Source organism: Aspergillus candidus, assembly GCF_002847045.1.
Source record: "Aspergillus candidus strain CBS 102.13 unplaced genomic scaffold BDW47scaffold_11, whole genome shotgun sequence".
Taxonomy (NCBI): Eukaryota; Fungi; Ascomycota; class Eurotiomycetes; order Eurotiales; family Aspergillaceae; genus Aspergillus; species Aspergillus candidus.
The window spans coordinates 1-20,588 of NW_020194016.1; the positions used below are offsets into that span (position 1 = coordinate 1).

General features: G+C 45.5%; 6 protein-coding genes across 6 annotated transcripts; 3 read left to right on the forward strand and 3 right to left on the reverse strand.

Moving 5' to 3' along the window:
• Positions 1-1,535: 1,535 nt before the first annotated feature.
• Positions 1,536-5,152, reverse strand: BDW47DRAFT_116258 (inositol polyphosphate kinase VIP1; the record flags this gene model as incomplete). The annotated part of the gene is made up of 3 exons (XM_024814898.1): positions 1,536-1,599; positions 1,697-2,978; positions 3,037-5,152. The coding sequence occupies 3 exons, from the start codon at positions 5,150-5,152 to the stop codon at positions 1,536-1,538; spliced, it is 3,462 nt and encodes a 1,153-aa protein (XP_024673744.1).
• A 652-nt stretch (positions 5,153-5,804) lies between these two features.
• BDW47DRAFT_7413 (rRNA-processing protein UTP21) lies at positions 5,805-9,274 on the forward strand. Its single transcript, XM_024819732.1, has 5 exons — positions 5,805-5,972; positions 6,090-7,589; positions 7,656-7,913; positions 7,977-8,615; positions 8,667-9,274. Exons 1-5 carry the CDS (start codon positions 5,820-5,822, stop codon positions 9,234-9,236), a joined length of 3,120 nt encoding a protein of 1,039 aa, XP_024673745.1. The 5' UTR covers positions 5,805-5,819; the 3' UTR covers positions 9,237-9,274.
• A 64-nt stretch (positions 9,275-9,338) lies between these two features.
• Positions 9,339-11,369, reverse strand: BDW47DRAFT_102316 (XPG domain containing-domain-containing protein). Its single transcript, XM_024811842.1, has 2 exons — positions 11,152-11,369; positions 9,339-11,047 (listed from the first exon to the last, which is right to left on the reverse strand). The coding sequence occupies exons 1-2, from the start codon at positions 11,172-11,174 to the stop codon at positions 9,403-9,405; spliced, it is 1,668 nt and encodes a 555-aa protein (XP_024673746.1). The 5' UTR covers positions 11,175-11,369; the 3' UTR covers positions 9,339-9,402.
• Positions 11,370-12,464: 1,095 nt separating this feature from the next.
• BDW47DRAFT_116261 (ATP-NAD kinase-like domain-containing protein) lies at positions 12,465-13,871 on the forward strand (the record flags this gene model as incomplete). Its single annotated transcript, XM_024814899.1, has 1 exon — positions 12,465-13,871. One exon carries the CDS (start codon positions 12,465-12,467, stop codon positions 13,869-13,871), a length of 1,407 nt encoding a protein of 468 aa, XP_024673747.1.
• An 864-nt stretch (positions 13,872-14,735) lies between these two features.
• Positions 14,736-18,074, forward strand: BDW47DRAFT_102319 (lipase ROG1 family protein). Its single transcript, XM_024811843.1, has 3 exons — positions 14,736-15,106; positions 15,211-16,086; positions 16,177-18,074. Exons 1-3 carry the CDS (start codon positions 14,910-14,912, stop codon positions 17,996-17,998), a joined length of 2,895 nt encoding a protein of 964 aa, XP_024673748.1. The 5' UTR covers positions 14,736-14,909; the 3' UTR covers positions 17,999-18,074.
• Positions 18,075-18,409: 335 nt separating this feature from the next.
• Positions 18,410-20,506, reverse strand: BDW47DRAFT_102322 (protein HGH1). The gene is made up of 5 exons (XM_024811845.1): positions 20,194-20,506; positions 20,067-20,112; positions 19,872-19,975; positions 19,673-19,786; positions 18,410-19,623 (listed from the first exon to the last, which is right to left on the reverse strand). The coding sequence occupies exons 1-5, from the start codon at positions 20,212-20,214 to the stop codon at positions 18,814-18,816; spliced, it is 1,095 nt and encodes a 364-aa protein (XP_024673749.1). The 5' UTR covers positions 20,215-20,506; the 3' UTR covers positions 18,410-18,813.
• Positions 20,507-20,588: the final 82 nt, after the last annotated feature.

Here is a 20,588-nt window from a genome sequence, read left to right on the forward strand (position 1 = left end):
AAGACCTTATATAGTAGCTATACTAATTATATTAATTAATAAGATAATCTAATAATCTGAAGATAACTAATAAGTAAGAAAAGAAATAAGATATATTAAATATAAAAATCTAAGTACTTAGATTAAATATAAGTAAATAAAAACTAGACTAAATATATACTTAGACTTAAAACTATTATTAAATATAACTTACTAAACTATAGATACATAATAATAAGTATTCTTATATATCTTTTATTTATATACTTCTTTATATATCTCCTGAGATAGATAATAAAGTATATTTAATTATCATGCTAGTTAGTATATATTTTATTATATATTTCTTAAAGTAGGTGTTTAAGTATATCTTTAATTATATAACTCAAGTGTTCTTTTTACAGGGATCTTAATTCTTCCTGGGATGATTAGTATCAGGCTTCTGCCTGGCTGTGCCACCTTCGTGGGGTATTAACCTCATTGGGTTTCCGTAACAATTTGGAGCGGATTAGTGCGGATTCTCCCTGGGTAGAATCTAACCTGTTGCAGATTCAGATTCTAATTCTAGTATCTAAACCTACTTGCAGATTTAATATAGATTTTATAGTAAAAACTATAGAATCTGAAATATTAAAGATCTTTACCTAGATAGCCTAATTAAAGCTAAAATATAATCTAAAATAGACTAGTTTATTTAAGAAACCTGCTTAGTAAGCTAGTTTATAAGTCAAAATTATAAAAATACTAACTTTAGAATACTTGTATAAATATATATATATTTATATTAGTATTTAAACTAATATATAATCCAATATATATAAAATTCATGTATTTTTTATATATAATATATAAAAATACTATATTAATACTCTATATAAAGGAGTGAAATCAAGCTAATTCTATATTTCAGATTCTGTGATTTTTATTAATCTGTAGATTTTACTTTAAGAATCTGAATCTGCTGCAGATTCTGACCCCCCCTATCTGAATCCAACTCATTGCGGATTCGGTGCGGATCAGATCAGTTTTTGCGGATTGGAGATGACACTCTACTGGTTTCTAAGGCAGCGCCTAGCAGGATAATAGAGACTACTACTACTATTTACTACGTACTACTTATAATTATAATAAAATGATAATAGCTGTTTTATATCTGCTTGAGTTTCATACTTGATTATAGTTCTAAGTTACGGCTAGTCCTAAAGTTAGTCCTGTGCAATATAAATACTATGTATTCTCTCTAATCTTGCCCCGCTGTTCCCGGGAGCGGCTGTCGCTCCGCGCCAATGCGAATCCCCGCAGGGCGGCTTGCTTAGCCAACCTGTCCACCTCCTTGTTCCCGTCGCGCGCGGGAAATGGGGATCCACCACAGGGTCATCCGGATGCCGGCGCCCTGACCTTGGTACCACAGGGGATACTATAGTGTTACCATAACTAATGTAACCAGGACAGCCTAAACACCCACATGGGTTCAGAATGAATATGATTATGTTATGCAAGATATTTTATGTAAGAATACTTGAGACACTCCAACCAACCAGGATACAAATCAAGCCTCAAGTGTTAGGCCCATGCTTGTCACTCAGATTCACCGCAATGAATGATTTTGGAAGTTCAACACTGAAATAGAAAGTTAGTTCTGTCACTGTAATAGATAAATCATAATTGGCTCTAGCCTTTGGTGCGGCAGGAGGTAGCCAAAATCAATGTAACTCACGTGTTGAATTTAGCCTTGAGAGTCTCAATGACTTCCTTCCAATCTTTATGAGCTGTCAAACTTCGTCTAGGTGCACAACCAATGGCATGCCTAGCATCAAGTTGCACATCCAGTGGGTCAAATGCATGACACCCAGGGCTGATAGAAATCCGAATTGAGTAAGAATTTGTTGATGATTCGCAATCCCGAGCTTCATAAAGCTCAAAGCAGATCTGAGATAAATAATCCAACTCGGGAATAGCGGTTCGGGCAATTTTAGTCTGTATACCACCTTCAAGGATGCAGTTTAGAAGGGTGTAGATATGTGACTCTTTTGTAAAATAGAAAAATGACTTCGCATCTGTCGAGGCTTGCACTTCTTCTAGATCCCTTACAATCTCCTGAAGAAGGGGTAAGGATGTCAGTAGACCAATCTCCAATTTTTCTGTATCTGTAATGCCGTATTCCTGAGGTGTCACGTAGTCAAACAAGACCTTAGCCAGTTTGTATAGCTCTCTCAATTTTGACAGTCTCGCGTCCACTTTGGCCTTTGTGGAGCTAGAACCTGGGTATAACTTGAAGTAGTGATCGTAAGAATCATCAAGGGCTCGTAGGTGTGGGATTGGTTCGAAAGCATGCAGCCTTTTTCTTAGACTAAATCGGCGAGTGAATGTCGAATTATCTCCATGCTCTCCACTCCTGTCTGTGTTCACATCGCTGTTCGATCTAATGTCCTCGAATGACTCGGAACTTTCGTCATCAGGGGGCATGAAGACCCACTCCAGAAATTGCCGATTATGGAGAGCATCGAACTTCATGCTATCGTATAGCTCTGAAAGTTTACTAGGATCGACCTTTTCTGTATCACAAAACTCGGCAAATAATTTCTCCCATCTCTCCTTAAAAAGCATGGGGTCCTCGCCGGTGCACCATCGCCCTTGAATAGAAGAGATATCAGTGTTCTCAGTGAATCCACTAGGAGAGGAACTCGCAGGGGTCGTTGCTGGTCGGACATGTGAAGCATTGTTATCAAGTCTTCGAAAATTGTGACGCATAACGTCCCGATGGAACTTCATCAGCTCAACAACAGTAGCCAAGACGACCGAGGGTTCGGGGATATTATCCTTCGGCCAGGTGAACTGAGATGGGGCAGAGCCTTCTCTAAGAAGCAGTTTCAGCTTCTTTTTTACCTTATCCATAAGGTCTTTTGCAGCGTTAGAGTCATCTAAGAGGTCCTTCCGTACTTGTATGAATCCCTCCGGAAGTTCCTTTTGATCCAGAAAGGAGCAAGCCCAAATTTGAGCTGCAAAAAAGTCAATTAGCTTGTTATATGCCAAAACCAATGGTGCAAAGTTACTCACCGCTGGTGCTTACACGTCGTTCCGAGCTAGTGAATATCCGGACGTTGTTCAATGCTTCTTTATTCATCAGTTTCAGGTCATCACGGATGTTGAGTCCTAGGTCCTGTGACTGGTAACGAGCAGCATGAGTTGGTTCCCCACCCCATTTAATGACGAGCTGGAGTTTATCAAGGATAAGGTCATTCTCGGCAGCAGAGAACCTCGAGAAAGTGGCACCAGATATCGAGTCACTCCGTGTTTGAGACCTGCTCAAGCTCTTCTCTCTCGGACAACTTTCTGGAATATTTTGAACATTCGATTCTCCCCCATGAAGTTCGTCGGGAGTTCTTTTGCGAAACATCGGCTTGATTTGAACTTTAGTTCCAGGCCAACCACCTTTTTTGTCGAGAGATGTGCGGAGTAATTTCAATTTATCCATATCTTCGAGTTCCTGAGCCATTGCGACTCTGACAGCATCAGAAACACTGGCCAGTGCAGCCTTCCCTTTGATCACCACTTCTTCCTGATGCCCTTTCAATAGATCAATAAACGGCTGACTATGGAAGGTGAACTTGAACTTTTGTTTGGGTGTGCGATCTGCATGTCTAATGACGGCTACCATGCCCTTCAATTTCCAAGAGTGCTTGGAGGCTGGAGGTGGAGGAGCACCTTCGTTGGGTGCGTCCATAACTCCAACCGGTGGCTTGCCGTCTTGCACCGTGTAACCAGTGGTGTTTGACTGTTTGTCCTTTGCTGTAGTATTTCTGACGATTTTGCTAGCATCTGGACATTCCTTTCCAGGCGGTTCGACAAGTCCTGCAGTAAGAGCTTCAGGCAAGTCATTATCGGAGGTCCTGTTGTGCTGCTGGCTCCCGTAATGTTTTGATGTACTTGGCGGTTTCAGTAGAGTTTTCAGCGCTTGTCTATGTGAGACAGAAGACCTCCAAGTATGGCCGGCGTCGGAGGAGATCGTGTCAACAACTTCGGAAAGCCTCCGCTTTTCACCAAGGAAAGTGTCGCGGAGGATGCTAGCACATCGATCATAGTAATCGTTGTTGTCTTTGACAAAACTCCATCCATTGACGTCTATTACGTAGCTTCGATCCCCAACCCGTAGCATGTCAAAGCCGCAGATTCGCTGGCCGAAACCGTTGGATATTTTCGAAGCAATTAAAGCTTCATCCTTGCTCAAATTCGTTATATATCTCAGCTCTTTACCGTGTGTATTTCGCCGAACGAGCCCATCAACCACTGGCGACTTTCTTGTTTCTGCATGGCAAAACTCTGGACCGACGGTATAAGCTTTGACGTCCTCGGAGTTATCCACCCTCAAGAACTGCTCATAGATGTAGCTGGCGCCCTTATCTGTTATCGATCGGGGAACAGTAAGATGAGGGTCATATTCGGAACTTTTATTGCCCACTTTTCGAAAAAGCTTTCTGCCACCACCACCATACTGTTGGTCATTGGGAAAATAGATATGGATATTGTGATCTTCTCCGTCGGTCGGTTTTTCGACGAATGGTTTTCTGAACATCTTCCCGTCAACGATCAACGAATCACCATCATCTGACATTGATACGCTTTTCGTTTTCGCAGCGCCCCCGCCCGTCCCATCTCCAGGCCCTTCAAGTCTGACTCCTGTGAGTCTATTTACATGCTGTGCAAGCTCTGGAGACTCCAATGTTGGCCCACCATCGCGGTTGACTTCTAGTCGTTTTGGCGTTGGAACATTCATTTGGTCTAGAATTTTCAAACACAGACGACGATCCCATAGAACTTTCTGCATTGGCAGATCATTCACACAAAATGGTTTTCGAAGTTTAGCGTATGCGATAGCCTTGTCCAATGGAAACCCGTCAGAGAAGAAAGCAATCAAGAAGTCACAAACAGGCCAATTTTCTACAGCCTCATCAAGAATGACTTTATCACCAAAAACAATCACTTCAAACCCTCCTTTAGATTGAAGGCGTGTCAAGATGTTCTGACTGGGCTTGCTGCGAGCTTTCACATCCAAAGCGCATACACCAATCTTCCCGAGGATTGGAGGTGCTGGCTCCACTTCACTAAGAGAACTTGTAACTGTACTGCCACTCAATCTTCTCGGTGTCCTGCTAGACGAGCGAGTGGATGGCATGCATTGGTTATCTTGAATATGATCAATGCCATGACTTCTCGATTGCTGCTTATGGGTGCTATGCAAGTTGCTCATGGACGGAATAAATGCTGTATCTTTGTAAAGCCGACTCGAGGAAGCCCTGTCTGCATTATCAGGACTTACGCCGTCATGATCAGATAACTTTGCATTGCCCACTATATTGCCACTGGCAACCTCAGCAGACAAGTTGGTGTTGTGCTCATGATCGCGATTCATTGAAAACGACGCAGGCGGAGTAATTGGTGATAAAGTGATAGGAATTTTGGTCTGGGTTATGCGTCTTCTGAATTGGTTACTGTTGATAAATGCGAAGGAAGATGATGCGATTGCTGTGGATTAAATGTGCGGAAGTCCTATCTCGGATATGACGATGGCGACTCGGGAGGAATTTACCGCGCCCGGCGTAAGCAACACCGAAGGGAAGGGTCAACCCAGCATGGCCTTGGAGCGATAAGCTCTTGGCATGACTAGAGATTTTTAACCGGGTGAGCCACCGACGGCCGTCCAAGAGTAGTTTAGTGGGTATGTTACTTACTCGTATTTGCATACCGGTAAGATACAGCGGAACAACTAAAAAAAAAAAAAAAAAGAACGAAGGGAGAGAGATAGAAAACCCTATCATCTGTTCAAGCTTAAAGGGCACTACATGATCGACCTTAAACCTCTTGAGTCGACAAAAATGCCATCTGTTGACCAGGAAGGATATCATCTGCCTCTTTTGAAGCGGCAGAAAAGAGCAATCGACAATGAAATTCACAATGCGCCAAAGTCAGGGTCTAAGATCTTTTCCCCATTTCGAGTGAGTAAAGATAACGACAGGCCATATTCTTTCGATTCATACATATGAGTTCCCTAAACAAAGCATACCAAGATCAATAGGCGGGCTTGGTTATCAGTGCTAATTCATACAATACAGACATTAGGTCTGGTGTCTCCAACAACCGTGCCCTTCACCTCCGTTCGCTTAGGCAAATCTACGTTCCAAATCACAACTTCCATAGGACGCTCATTGCAGACCTATGATCTGCGGCGAGGACTAAATTTGGTCTTCATAACGAGACCTCTGACCCCAGATTTAATTACTGCCACATGTGCATGGCAAGATAAGATTTTTGCGGCATGGGGAAATCTCCGGCCTAATTCTCCCGGAGGCATCTGGGTCTTCAAACGCGGAAAAAAAATCGCATCCTTGGATATACCCGCTGAATGTACTGGGCCAGTCAATCGATTACTTGTTTTCGGGTCGTGGGTTGTAGGTTGCAGTGAAAACTGCATACAAATATGGAAGAATATATCCCACGATCACTACACCACTCTCAGGCCTCCACCGTCTCGAGAATCGTCCGAGAGGGGTCTATACACAAACGAAATCTGTACTATGCCCACATATATTAACAAGGTTTTCGTCGGGCGCTATGATGGGGGAGTGGACATTTGGAACGTCAAAACGGGAAAGTTGATCTACTCAATACTTCCGCCTTCTTCTAATTGTGGAGCTGTCACTGCACTGCAGCCCACTCCGGTGTTGTCTCTTCTTGCTATTGCGTACGATAGCGGTACACTTGACATTCGGAATGTCGAAACCGGCCGCTTCATTCTTCATCTGGAGCCAGCTTCCTCGCGCATGGAAAAGGTCACATCATTCGCATTCCGGAGCGATGGTTTAGGTTCTGGAGACGATGGCCGAAAAGCGGGTGTCATGGCAACTGCGAGTTCGGAAAGTGGGGATATCAAACTCTGGGATCTGAATAACGGCGGCAGAGTGATGGGTGTTCTTCGAAGTGCTCATCTGCTTTCTGAAAATGAACCAGGGTCTGGCGTTACCCACATCCAGTTTCTAGATGGGCAGCCTCTTTTGGTCTCATCTGGAAAGGATAATTCACTAAAAACCTGGATTTTCGATGAAGTACCATTTTCACCTATTCCGAGACCTCTTCATTCCAGAGGCGGCCATGCATCCGCAATCACTTCTCTCGGCTTCCTCCCCTCATCATCTGACGGGTCTGAATTCGGCGGTAAATGGCTACTAAGTGCAAGCAAGGATGGTGGTCTCTGGGGCTTCAGTGTTCGAAAAGACAGCCAGAACACCGAAATTTCTCAAGGTGCTGGGAAACAGAGATCGAAAAAAGTCATCGGATTGGAAGGTGTGGGTAGCTCGGTACAAAATGTGCCGCTGAGGACTCCAGAGATAACCTGCATTGCCTGCTCCCTCAATCGTGACGGCGGAATGGGTCTTACAACATCAGGTCCAGTTTGGACAAATCCAAGAGTCACCAATACAGATGCCTCGAACAAAACAGGCTGGGAAAGTATAGTGACTGGCCATCGAGGTGATAAGTTTGCACGGACATGGTTTTGGGGCAAGAAAAAAGCTGGACGTTGGGCCTTTGAAACCAGCGATGGAAGTGAGGTCAAGGTATGCTATTATCCTTTGATATCGGTCTACTAAAGCATAGCTGACCGGGTCTGGTGGTGCCTATAGAGTGTTGCTGTATCAAATTGTGGCACTTTTGCTTTAGTTGGATCAGCTGCGGGATCGATTGATTTGTTCAACTTGCAGTCAGGCTCATACCGGCAGAGCTTTCCCGCCCGCGATCAACGGGCAAATATTAAGTCTGAGACCAAATCGCACCCCAGCTCACAAAGTAACAACACAAAACACACTAAAGCCGTTACTGGTTTGGCAATCGATGGGTTAAATCAAGTTGTTGTTAGTTGTGGCCTCGATGGGAAGATCAAGGTAAGGAAAAAGAGAACCTGCATTTTGGGAGCAGTACTAACCTGGAAATTGGGAACAACATAGTTTTGGGACTTTGTTACTGGAATCCTCATTGATGAACTCAATTGGTATCCAATGACATCAATCACTGGCCTTCGGTACAGCACTACAAGTGAACTCATCGCAGTCAGCTGTGATGATCTTTCAATTCGGGTTGTGGACCTTGAAACAAGAAAGGTAGTGCGTGAGTTCTGGGGGTGTGTCGGCCAGGTGAATGACTTGACATTCTCTTACGATGGGAGGTGGGTAATTGCAACCTCGATGGACTCCGTCATTCGAGTGTGGGATGTGCCCACAGGACATCTCATCGACCTCTTTCGTCTTACCAGTACGTGCACTGCTTTGGCCATGTCATCAACCGGCGAATTTCTCGCTACAGCCCACGCCGACGGGGTGGGCGTCAGTCTTTGGTCGAACCGAGGTCTTTTCACCCCAATATCATGCCAAAACCTAGATGAGAGTAATATTGCAAGTGTCGATTTTCATACCGCCGCTGGAGAAAATGGTGGAGGAGCAATTGAGGCTGCATTCTCCGAAGCTCCTTCGGCAAGTGAAGTGGAGGGCCCGTTGCTAAATTCGCAGCAACTCGACCGGGAGATGCTCACACTGAGTAAAGTTCCAAAAAGCAAATGGCAGACACTACTCAATCTGCACATTATCAAGGTAAATGAACATTATTCTCCTCTTCCATTCACTTACTGACGTCTACACAAGGAACGCAATAAGCCAGTTGAACCTCCCAAAGCTCCACAGAAGGCTCCCTTTTTCCTTCCCGCAGCACATGATGTTTTGGAAAGTGACACCAACGTTGATCTTGACCGGGTGACCGAAAGCACAGTGACCGAACGGTCGAGGATTGCCAAGATGTATTCTTCTGAATCCTCTTTTGTCACACTATTGAAATCGGCGTCCTTATCGGGAGACTTTGAGTCTTTTATCGAACACCTGAAGAGCCTCCCGCCTGCAAAAGTCGATGTCGAGATAAGATCTCTGAGCCCACAGGTTCGGGAAGGGCAATCTGAACTCTCGGCCTTTGTATGCGCACTGTCGAGTCGGCTACGGTCAAAGATGGATTTTGAGCTGGTCAATGCTTGGATGGCAGTGTTCCTAAAGGCGCACTCTGACGTCATTGAAAGATGCTCGGGATCAAATACAGACGAAGACAGTGTGTTGAAAGATGCTCTCGACACCTGGACCCGTGTGCAACGGATTGAAGCGCGACGTTTGACCGAACTGGTGGGGTATTGTCGAGGTGTGGTGGGATTTCTCAGGTCGTCACGGTAGATCAGTTCTTGATTAATCAATATACTCAAAGCAATTGCCTACGATATGAGAATTAGCTCGTGTGCATATTCTAAATGTAGTATGTGTTAACGTTTTCGCATACATAAATGTAGCATGACTATAGCCTCCCAAATTATGAAAGAGTAAATAGAATTGAAGTGTTATTTTAATTTTGCGAAAGAAGCTCAAACATGTTGCGGTGTCTCTTTTCAGGTACTTTCCGATCCAAACTAGACCCAGCCCGCCTGTTTGCTGCCACAGCCGAGGTGTCATTCCCACCAAGGCAGTGCGTTGCTTCCTTGGACAGTGAAATTGCAGTAACATTATCGTCTTCTGAGGAGGGAAAAAGTTGACCGAGTAGCTGTTCAACGGCAAATCCAGACAGGCATTCCGTTGTAATCTCCTGCAAAGATCTCGTGATAACATGGAGAGGTGGAAGACCGCCAAGCACGGATTTCAAACAGCCCAAATGACCAGATGAGGCCACGGAAATTCCAGTTAATTGCTGGAGAATCCTGAGGGAGTAAAGAACTGACTGGATCTGTGCAGAGAGATGGACATCAGCCCATCCTACTGCTGCACCCATGCGGCCGAACCTCAGAAACTGGCTTAACTGTCCAGCACTAAGAAAGGCGGATGCTCTTCCCGGGCCATATAGCTCATACAACGCTAATACTCTCCAAAAGAATGGGGAGCTCGTGTCCCCTCCAACTGTGCTCTGCACCGATCGATATCGGCTTAAAAAAGCCTGTGTCTCTTCGGCAATCCAATCTTCGTCCTCGAGTGGTATCCTGTCCCGGATTATTCTTCCTCCCCGGCGCACATACTCGTAGATGTAAGTATGTTTATCTGATGGAGGGAGAGTAGCATTGAAGACGGAATACCCAAGGCGCCTATAAAGACGGCTATCCCACCAACCGCACCTTCTCATATGGTCTTCGAACAAGATCGGCAAGTACATGTGTGGTATTTCATCTAATATGCCGGCATGTTGTACTTTGCACTGGCAAAATAGCTCCGAAACCCTTGCGTCGAGATTTTGGGGCAGAGCTTGCACTGAATCTCCAGGAAAGTACACTGAGTCCCTGCCAATGTACTCACCGGCAAAAAGGAGGTACCGTGGATCGTTTGACTGGGTCTCATACGTGGTTTTGGATAATTGAATGAGCCCAGTCAACCCCATATTTGGGTTGTCTCTCAAATGGTAAGCTAGAAACAAAAAATCGCTGACACCAAGGCGACTGGAAACAGCGGCTGGACATATTCCCAAAGCTTTGATTTGCATATCCGAATGTGTACCTGTATTGCTGTCAGATAAATTAATAGAGTCCAGAAACACCACAGATCCAGCTGAGTGAAGATCATATAGCATAAGATCAGAGTCATTCGTCAATATGGATGAGCCTGTGTTATTCGCTATGTAAACACATTGACTGTCAGCTTCCCCTGGAACCATCACTGTTCGGTCTGCCCAAGGGAAATCTGCGCAATCAAGGGCCAGCGGCTTTCGGAAAATGCCGTCAACCACTTCTGAAATCCTGACCCGATTCCATCGGAACTTGAGGTCCTCAAAGACTGCTGGAACAATGAAAGGGTTGTGTGGAAAGTCATTGTACCTCGCAGGTACAGTTCGGCTTCGTAGCACGTTTGCAAAATCGACAATACGGCGTCCATGAGCTCTACTCGATGGTGGAGCCCAGGATTTGAATTTAGATTGGAAATTTTCGAGTCTCTTTCTAGAGTGCTCAAGCCGGGATACACGTGTCTCTCGCTTTGAGGCAGGTAAGGCTCCATCAAAACAAATTTGTTCCCTATGTATAATTAGCGGCGTAGAGATTATACTGCTATCAATTATGTACACTTTCACCCCAACAATGCTTAGGTGCAGAAGATATATCAGAACCCCCAGGCTCACCTCATCACAAGTGGGTTGAGCATCCTGAGACTGGACGCCCGGGTCCATCCAGGCTAATAATCGTGAAAAAACATGATAAACCATACTAGGGCCATCAATGACGACAGATTGGATACATCGTAATTCTCCTTGTGGCGTGATGTTTCTGCCATCAAGTAGGATCGGCTCGGAGAATGGGCTTATAACGCGAGTTAACCGCGGTATACCCATATTTGCGCTTATTATGTTGAATGCTGTATAGCTATTAATTCTTTTTCTCGGGATACAATGTTGGGACAGTTGAGCACTCAATACAAAACTTCCGACCACGTGACTGTTATTTGAAGGCAAAACCTGCTCGATATGTCACCCAACACTATGTAGAGTCAAAACTTTTAGGCTATTTTCAACTTGTGAAACTGTTTATTACCATTTATTAGATTCACTGTGTGGTCATAGTACATGCTACGCTCAGAGCATGGAAAATCAATTCGACGTGCTAGGGTCTCTGTACATAGAAAGTTTCCGTGAAGGCCTGTAATACTAGACCGTATTTAAAAAATCAACTTTATATTTTTGTCATCTTTTTTTGGTAGGAAACCACATGGCATGAGAATCAAGCGAATTATTGAACCTCGAATTTTGTATTTGTCAACCTTTACGATCAACAAGCCCACCGCCAGTATATATAGGAATTAATATATTGAATTCATCGTCTATTTTCTGTCGGCTATTGCAGGTCTGTTCATGTCATGAACAGTCTTTTCAGTCATTGAGATCTTGGCTTCCTTGCGAAGTGTGGCTGACTTTGTATGACTGGTAAGACAGATATGAAATACACAACTACGCAATATAAGTCACTGAGTTGGTTGATTCTGTGAGGCACAATGCCCTAGGTACGCAGTACATCTTGGGTGTATGAGTCACATGACCAGCATCATTGTACTTAAGTATAAGCACCATTACCGATGGCAGGAGGAGGGGGAAATTCTCCGGACTGAATAGTAAGGCTGAGCCAATAGCAGCACCACTCAGGGTCCACTTATCGCTCGCACTGCAGTAATCATATAGGTGGTACCTGTAGTAGGCCCAGCCGGGCTGTGTGCCTCCTTAAGCAGGGTCGGAGGTAGGTGTGGCCATAGTAAGCAGTAGTCTTGGAACTACTCCATACCTTAGTATCGAGCGCCTCGCCCCAACTATTCCGATTCTTTTCCCTTCCGCAGTGTACTTCATTTGATGATCTCCAAGAACCGAGTCATTTATCTAATCTGGGAGATATCAATACAACTCCACATCGTGATTATACATCCTCTGGAACAAGGAATATCATAACAATGACGCACTGTTCCGAAAACGCGCTTGCAAGTAAAACACCGAGTGCTTGCAGGCTCTCAGATAACCTCCTCGAATGCTGTGACTCTCGGGGGCAAGTCCAGTCGACTGTCACTCTTGACGATGTAGTGTGTATCTTACCACCAAAGGATGACCATGCCAAAGAGGGCTTTACTCTGCTATACGTTCAGAAGAACCACGAAGATGAGAGTCCTGGGCTGGTCCACAAAACATCGCTCCAGAGCATCCTACTACTTTCCCCACCACAGGGGTTACTGTCACAATATTTGCTGGCAAAGATCCCTCATCATCTTGATTCCTTAGACAATAATCGCAAGCTTTATATTGTTATATCTACTCTCTCGGGAACTTGTATAGCTCTGGATTTTTTCAACAGCGTTCTAAGACCACTCTTAGCGAAGATTGGCCTATCTCACTACGAGACCCATGAAACAAGCTCGGAGCAAACTATCACTGAACTGTGCTTGTCAAAATTCATTCCTTGCGCCAAGGCAGGGGTCGCCCAAACGATTATACTTCTTTCGGGTGATGGGGGCCTCACTGACATCGTCGACTCGTTTCATCGATCTACAGAGAAAATGCTAGTATCTCCTGATATTGCCTTGATCCCGGCAGGCACAGGGAATGCTATGGCAAATTCCTTGGAATTGCTCTCAAAGTCTACAACTAGCCTGGTGACATTACTGCGAGGAAAGCCAACAGGTATACCTGTATTCTCTACCCAATTTTCACCAGGGACACATCGTGTTTCTGGGGAAGACCCCATCAACGATTCGTTAAGCAGAGACCCAACGGAAGACACATATCCAAGGACCTACGGAGCTGTTGTTGCAAGTTGGGGTCTACATGCTTCCCTGGTTGCTGATAGCGACACCGCAGAATACCGTGCCTACGGGAGTGATCGGTTTAAGATGGCTGCCAAAGAGCTCCTATATCCTTCAGATGGCTCTGAGTCCCACATATATAAGGGCATGATTACCCTGAGAAAGATAGACAGCCAGGGACATCAAGGCGCGGAAATCATGAGGCAGCACGAACACATGTATGTGTTGGTGACTTTGGTACCTAAGCTCGAGAAAGAGTTCATGATATCCCCGTCATCAATCCCACTAGGTGGTAGCTTGAGGATGATTCACTTTGGCCCAGTGTCTCCTGAACGCGCCATGGATTTGATGGCCTTAGCGTACCAAGGAGGTGGCCACATTCGGGAAAGTGAAGTCTTCTACTCGGATTTCGAGGGGGTAAGAATTGACTTTCAGGAAGCTGACGAGAGATGGCGACGGGTGTGTATTGATGGGAAGGTGTTTGTTATCGAATGCGGGGGTTGGATGGAGATACACAAAGAGCCTAGATGTTTATTGAAAGTTTTCTCATCCGTCACTGACTAAAAAGTGACAATTACGCCAGGTAGCTGGCCACATTTAGAGTGCGCGGTCAGTGACATAGAAGTCAATAAAATATAAATTTTGTTATAGGTCACTTGTCCGAGTTGATTTACTTATTAGGTTTGAGAGAGACAATCAAACCCAAGTGCCATTTTGGACTGTAGGAAGCGTGCTGCTAATCTGGAAAAAAACCAAACTACGGTGAAATCAGTAGCTTGCTCGGCAATTGACTTCCCAGACATCCCTGAGATAGATACAGAATATCTACCTCCGTAGTTAGTAACTATGCTCATGTTAAGATGTTGGACGTGTCAGCGTCAGGCCGCCATGTGATTGTCTTAGTCAACCAACCTACCCCCTTTGTACATAGCCACCGCGGCACACGGAGTACAGAGTCTGTAGATCAGCGATTAGTCCTTCGGGTACTCTGTACATACCCCCTATTCTCCGTACTCCATACTTCTATATGACATTTACCAACACCACTGAGCTCAATCTTATCCTCACTCACCTAAAACCCTGACATCATATAACAACTAGTAAAAGTTAAGGGGTTGTCGGGGGTTGACTAAGCACCCGCATTGTGTGACATGAGGCTCTTGTGGCTGACAGCAGAAGTCCGAGTTGAAAGGGCTTGAACGGAGTAAATCCTGGAATTGAATCTGATAATTCAAGAGATGTGTTGTATCTGTCAATTTTCTTCGTAGTTCTCTGGTAGTCTCTGTCTCCGAAATTGGGCGGGTATTGTTTTGGAAGGTTTCAAGCATGTGGTTGGTATGGATCTCGTCAAGTGGCAAGCCGTCGGGGACGAGGAAGTCGGAGACACATGATTTTATACCATATAGTCTCAACACTCAGAGGGTACAAATTTGTCCATGCACATTACTAGCTCACTTGCAGCGACCAGCGGGCTCTTCAATCAACCAAGTAACAACAAAACACCCTATCTTAACAAAGGTGTATCTACTACAAGCCCCCGGAAATGCACCAGCGAACTCGCTAGTGGAACCACGGAAATGAAAGCAGCAACATCAGTCACCAATGCTCATCACACCCCGAATCTATTCCGCGTCGCAGATACCAGATCGAGGATCATTTTTACTAAGCCGTGAAAACACCTCAGCAATCCACTCCCTCACGGGGTGGACCCCCGTCTCTACCGGTACCAAGAAGGCCACTACGGAGACAATGCTATTACTACATCAAGCTGGTAGCGTTCGTGTAGGAGAGGTAGTCAGGTTCGTCGAGTCGATATCAACCTCCCCTATTATCATGCCATCATTACTCTTGGTCTACATCTAGAACAATTTGTTGATGATACTGACACTGAATTTCTCGACAGGTATACGTTGACTTATGATCCGGCAACCGACAATTTCCGCCCAGCCCCCTCCGAGTTATACGTCAAAGTCAAGAATACATCCGCAATTCCATTGCGAGCAGCATACCTCCATGGCCCTTACACACTTTATGTGTCATGCTACCCGTCTACATTTGACCCGAACGTAAAACTAGGTCGGCAAGACACCGAGAATGCACCCCAGTTTGAGCCTTACCTGAAGGCGGGTGGAAGTTGGGGTGCGACTATTGCCATCCCTCAAGTCGCGCGGCGAGACTTAGAAGACCCCGTCACTACAGCACCTTCAAACAGCAATAAGGTGACCTGGGTTATCGAGATAATATCGCAGGTATTATTTTCGAATTCAGCTTCTGTCAATTTTGAGCTGCTTGTCGGTCGCGACCAAACTTCGGTAGAGTCATTTGCTGCAAAAGGAGCGCTAAGAGGTGGCGGCACTAGACCAGCTCAGCTAGACGATCACTGGTCTTCTGAGACACGAGGGAGACAGACATTTGCAACAAATGGGGTTTTCTCTGACTCTCTTACATTACAAGTAGATGACACTGTCAGCCTGTGGAACACGCCGTCATTCCCAGCATGCAGTGTGAATAAAGAAGCCGATGAAACAGGTGTCACTGATTTTCTCCAACCCACGGCTGATACAAACAAAGATTTCTCTGCCTGCGCAAAAGATTCACAAACAACTAGGTGTAAAAAGAAAGTCCATCTTGTTGTGTTGACACACGGGTTACATAGCAACCTCGGGGCGGATATGCTCTACTTGAAAGAAAGCATCGACGCTGCCGCAAGGGAGACCAAAGAGAAAGCGGAAGATTTAAGAAACAAAAATAGGACGGCACCAGATGGATCGTCAGATAGGTGAGTGTGCGCTCAGGAATAGGCAAGATGTGTATTTACACATCTCTCTGATTTGATCTATGATAGCTGACCACTATGAGATTGGATTAGCCATGGATGCAGCCTTTGCGGAGGATGCGACGACGAAGAGACCATAGTAAGAGGGTTTCCTGGAAACGCTGTTCGTACTGAACGTGGAATCCAATATCTTGGGAAACGTCTTGCAAAATATATCTTGTTCATGACATATCCAGATCAGCCTCATATCCCTCGCAAAAACACCAAGACAAACCCTCTTGCCGGTGCATTTGGTTCATCGAAAAATGGGGTTGAAGGGCCATCTCTTGCCAACCTGAACGCTGATCATTCCTCGGAACATATAGCCCTGGAGGATCATACTTATCAAATTACAAGCATCAGCTTTGTCGGACACTCCCTTGGCGGTCTCATACAAACCTACGCCATTGCATATATCAAGAAACATTCCCCCGAATTTTTTGAAAAAATCAAGCCTATTAACTTTATTGCTTTGGCAACCCCATTCCTTGGACTTAGCAACGAGAACCCTTTATATGTCCGTTTCGCCTTAGACTTAGGTCTTGTTGGCCGCACGGGCCAAGACCTCGGCCTGAGTTGGACAGCTCCCAAAATGCGAAGTGGCTGGGAATCCATCATCGGTGGCAGAGGCGATTCTGGGAAAGCAGAGGGCCGCTCAGACGCAGGGTCAAAGCCGTTATTGAGAATTCTGCCATGCGGACCAGCTCATGAGGCACTGAAAAATTTTCAACGACGAACTGTCTACTCCAATGTGGTCAATGATGGGATCGTGCCCCTGCGCACATCCAGTCTATATTTCCTTGACTGGAAAGGATTGGACCGCGTTGAAAAAGCTAGAAGAGGGAATGGAATTGTTGGTACCATGGCCGAATGGGGTTGGGCAGAATTGACGGGCGCAAACTCGCAGTCTCCACGAACTACTTCCCCAGCTAATCGCATAGAACTGAAACATACAGAGGTAGACAGTAACGAAGTTTACGAAGGCGTTTTGAGAGCGGACCTACCTCGACAAGAAGGCACTGCTCCCTCTACGGATGGTAACCAATTGCCGGAACATCAATTGCAGAAACTGGCAATATCCAGCATGTCTGCGGATACAAAAGCGAAGGAAAACAGGATCAAACCTACATCTGCGTCTGAAAGTCCATTGAGTGGCTTGTTCTCCATATTTCGACCAAAGGAGGCAACGGAGTTCCCCTCAGGACATAAGGAAAACAAACTTCACAAACGGAGCCAGACTCTCAAACCTGACGACGATATAGAAATTCGGGCATCCTCGACATTTTATAGCCATGAGTCAGTCACTCGTACACGCCCTAGCGATGAATATACACCCCCGCGAACTACATTTCTTGAGTCCGCCGGCGATCTCCTCATGCCGCCCTTGCCGTCCGCTGAATTCATAGCCGATCCTGCTTCGAGGCCTCAGACTATTTTCCATGATCGTGTCTATCACCCTGACGACATCCCACCCCCTCCGATCACAGATCGACGGGTTATGACACTTGGTTCTACTGCCAGAAAAGCACCAAAGCCACAGCCTGATCACCCCGAGGCCTCCCACCAGGCCCAAAATGGGAAAGGATCATCTGAGCATGGGCTCAAGGTTGAGGAAAGAATCGCGAGGGCTTATCATCGTGATCTGTCGTGGCGCAAGGTCCTTGTCCGACTCGAACCAGATGCACATAATAATATCATTGTTCGGCGAATGTTCACAAATGCCTATGGTTGGCCGGTGGTTAAACATCTTGTTGACAATCACTTTAGGTTGGCCTCTCCAACCCAGTCTAACGAAATTCCTATCGCCCATTCAGACCAGGCCAATTCAGGCATGACAGGAGCAGCCGATCCGGGCCTCGAAGTTCCGAGTCGGTAGGAGGATTATTCTTGCAGATGGGCCTGGGGCCGATATTGTGTATATAAAACCATTAGTATAATTTATATTATCAGAGTCTACCTAGTGACCATGTACAACGATGTCCTTGATCATACGCATTATTGGCAAAGTGACGAGACAGGGTCATTGAACAGTCGGTGTTGAACTGCAAGATACTTAGTTTGGGCGTTAATTTTTGGGGCATTAACATAGAGCACTTGTGTAATCAGCTATATAGATCAATGACAGCAAAACTGAATTACAGGTTCTGTCAAAAGATGATAGTATGTATATTTGATCTCATTCTTCCAGGGCTGTGGGAGCTGTGGATACAATTGCTCTGCGGTATGACCACTTCCTGCATAGAAACCAAAGTCTACTCCCTTACTCTCTCCCAGTCTGATGGACTGATACCGTACTTGGTTGTCCATACCTGCGTTCCATTGAGACATGAGGGAGAGAATTGTTTACTCATTTATGTGTCTTTTTGCATGTTTATGTGCATGTACAGCCATATATTCAAACCAAATCTATCCGAGCCTAGGAATGCAGGAAAATTGTCCCCCCAGCCCTCGTAAGTCATGATATGATACCCTTTCCCCCATTTTGTGTTTTTGAAATGGCCTGTCTATTGACCCCCTCGATTTTTTATCCTGCCACGCATGGATCTGTTTGTGCCTTTGAATTTAAGCATAACCGAGGATGAGATACTATGGTGGCACATCCCCGAAAAGATAAGGCCCAGTTGGGTTTTTCAGACAACTAGACTTTGGTCCCCATTGGATGTACATCCGCGCCCAAGAGGTGTAGAGAACTCAGAACAGCTCCACGACCTTCTCATCTTCATTCACCTCTAGATTTGGGACCGTATCCGCACCTTCAATCGCTTGAGCACCATTTTCCTCGTCACCTTCATCTCGCTTCAGGACCTGGACCAGCCTGTCACATGCCTCACGAACTTCGTCGTCATCGACGTGGAGGTGGCATTCACGAACGATAGGGTAAACCTGAACGGCTCTCATTTTTTCCCGTCCTTCACGGGTTGTTGTTAACAGCAACAATGTATCGAGATGCGTGGCAATGATTTTGGTGTCGCTGTCTCTCTGCTTGTCGGGGGGCAAAAGTTGGAGGTCCGGCAACATTTCCAAGGCTTCCTCTTCCGCAAATTCCTCTGGCCCCGCAATAGGGAGTAATATGTACGGAAGAAGGTTAATTTCGTCCTCGGAGAGCAGCGTACTGTGGAAAGAAATGTCAAATGCAACATTCTTCAGAGTAGATGCGACTCCCTTCCTCCGGATAGTGCTTTTGTGCTCCGTGAAGACTATAAGTTTTGAGGCAGGTACTATATTATCATAGTCTTGTTTGGTGGTAAAATATGCCCGGCCTTCCTCCGATTTCGAGATGTCGGCAAATAGATACGACAGATAGTCGTAATTAGCATTTTTGTTCAAGCTCCCCTCAGCGCCTTTCACGAAACAGTCCATTAGCTGGTCCATGGCGTTGGCGGAGGTAGATACACCCTCGGGGACCCGTCGCTTGAGTGTGAGAAGTCGCTTCATTGTATCCGATTTAGCAAGATTGGCGAACAGCATCAAGACATCGTCAACATTGGGTTCCTGCACGTTCTTCTGGGTGTTAGCACCAAAACCCAGGAAGACAATACCAAAGACTTACCGTCGCTTTAGCGAGAAGAGTTTCCAGAAAAACGTCATCTTCTGCAAGGGTAGCCAGCACCTCCCCATCGGCAGAGAGATTAATTAATATTGTAAGAGCATTTTTTGCGATAGGCTATGTCCAAGGCAGCGAAATCAAGCGTCAAGTCAGTAAGCCGAGATTTGCTAGTTACTGTTCCCAGTGATCTGAGGATTCTCACAGTGTAGTCGCGAACAAGGAGTTTCAAATCCCGCACTGGTAGAAGTTGATGGCGTTTAAAAAGTTCCGGCTGGGCGGTTGAAAACCCGACGAGATTCTCGCACGCTAGACATAGACCCATTAGACATATCCTACATATGACACGCGCAAGACAGGCGCGCATGCGTATGCTTTAAACCACTAGGATTGGCATTACCGATTTGTCGGATTTGGGTGTTTCCATGATGAAGGAATTCCACCAGCTAAGATGCAAGAAAAATTTTAACCAATGTCAGCCACGCAGTCTCTCAAACTTTTTGGCTCCAATGAACTTGATCACTCACCTCTTCTAATTCCGAGGGCATGTTTGGCAAGAAAGAGCTATTATATCCCAAATCCGATGTAAAAAAGGTCACGGCCCTCTCTAGGTATGCACGAGAAGAAAGCCCGTCGATAAGAGTCGCAGGAGCTTTGCCCCTCTTGTCTTAGGCGGGGTGTCGGGGCCAATGTGGGTCTCCTGTTATGGATTGGATACATCCGTCACAACCGCATAGTTGCGGGAGCCACCACTTGTGGCTGGTGCTGTAAAGAAAGGGCCTCAAAAAGGGAGGGAGGGGAAATAATTCATTTTAAGTGACCAAGTAACTGAGATTCATATACTTGATATACTGACGCGCTAATTATCTCTAATAACAAATTCTTAATCTGGTGTTCGTGAGATTTCATCATAGTTTCCCAG

Bases quoted from the DNA above. Each gene is read 5' to 3' on its own strand.
- BDW47DRAFT_102319 (XM_024811843.1), top strand. From the start codon at position 14,910: ATGCTCATCACACCCCGAATCTATTCCGCGTCGCAGATACCAGATCGA. The intron at 15,107-15,210 runs GTTCGTCGAGTC...ATTTCTCGACAG, and splicing joins CGTGTAGGAGAGGTAGTCAG to GTATACGTTGACTTATGATC. The intron at 16,087-16,176 runs GTGAGTGTGCGC...AGATTGGATTAG, and splicing joins CCAGATGGATCGTCAGATAG to CCATGGATGCAGCCTTTGCG.
- BDW47DRAFT_102316 (XM_024811842.1), bottom strand. From the start codon at position 11,174: ATGCTCAACCCACTTGTGATGAG. The intron at 11,048-11,151 runs GTGAGCCTGGGG...AATTATACATAG, and splicing joins CTCAACCCACTTGTGATGAG to GGAACAAATTTGTTTTGATG.
- BDW47DRAFT_7413 (XM_024819732.1), top strand. From the start codon at position 5,820: ATGATCGACCTTAAACCTCTTGAGTCGACAAAAATGCCATCTGTTGAC. The intron at 5,973-6,089 runs GTGAGTAAAGAT...CATACAATACAG, and splicing joins AGATCTTTTCCCCATTTCGA to ACATTAGGTCTGGTGTCTCC. The intron at 7,914-7,976 runs GTAAGGAAAAAG...GGAACAACATAG, and splicing joins GCCTCGATGGGAAGATCAAG to TTTTGGGACTTTGTTACTGG.
- BDW47DRAFT_102322 (XM_024811845.1), bottom strand. From the start codon at position 20,214: ATGCCCTCGGAATTAGAAGAG. The intron at 19,976-20,066 runs GTAATGCCAATC...GTCTATGTCTAG, and splicing joins CACCCAAATCCGACAAATCG to CGTGCGAGAATCTCGTCGGG. The intron at 19,787-19,871 runs GTGAGAATCCTC...CCTTGGACATAG, and splicing joins TCCTTGTTCGCGACTACACT to CCTATCGCAAAAAATGCTCT.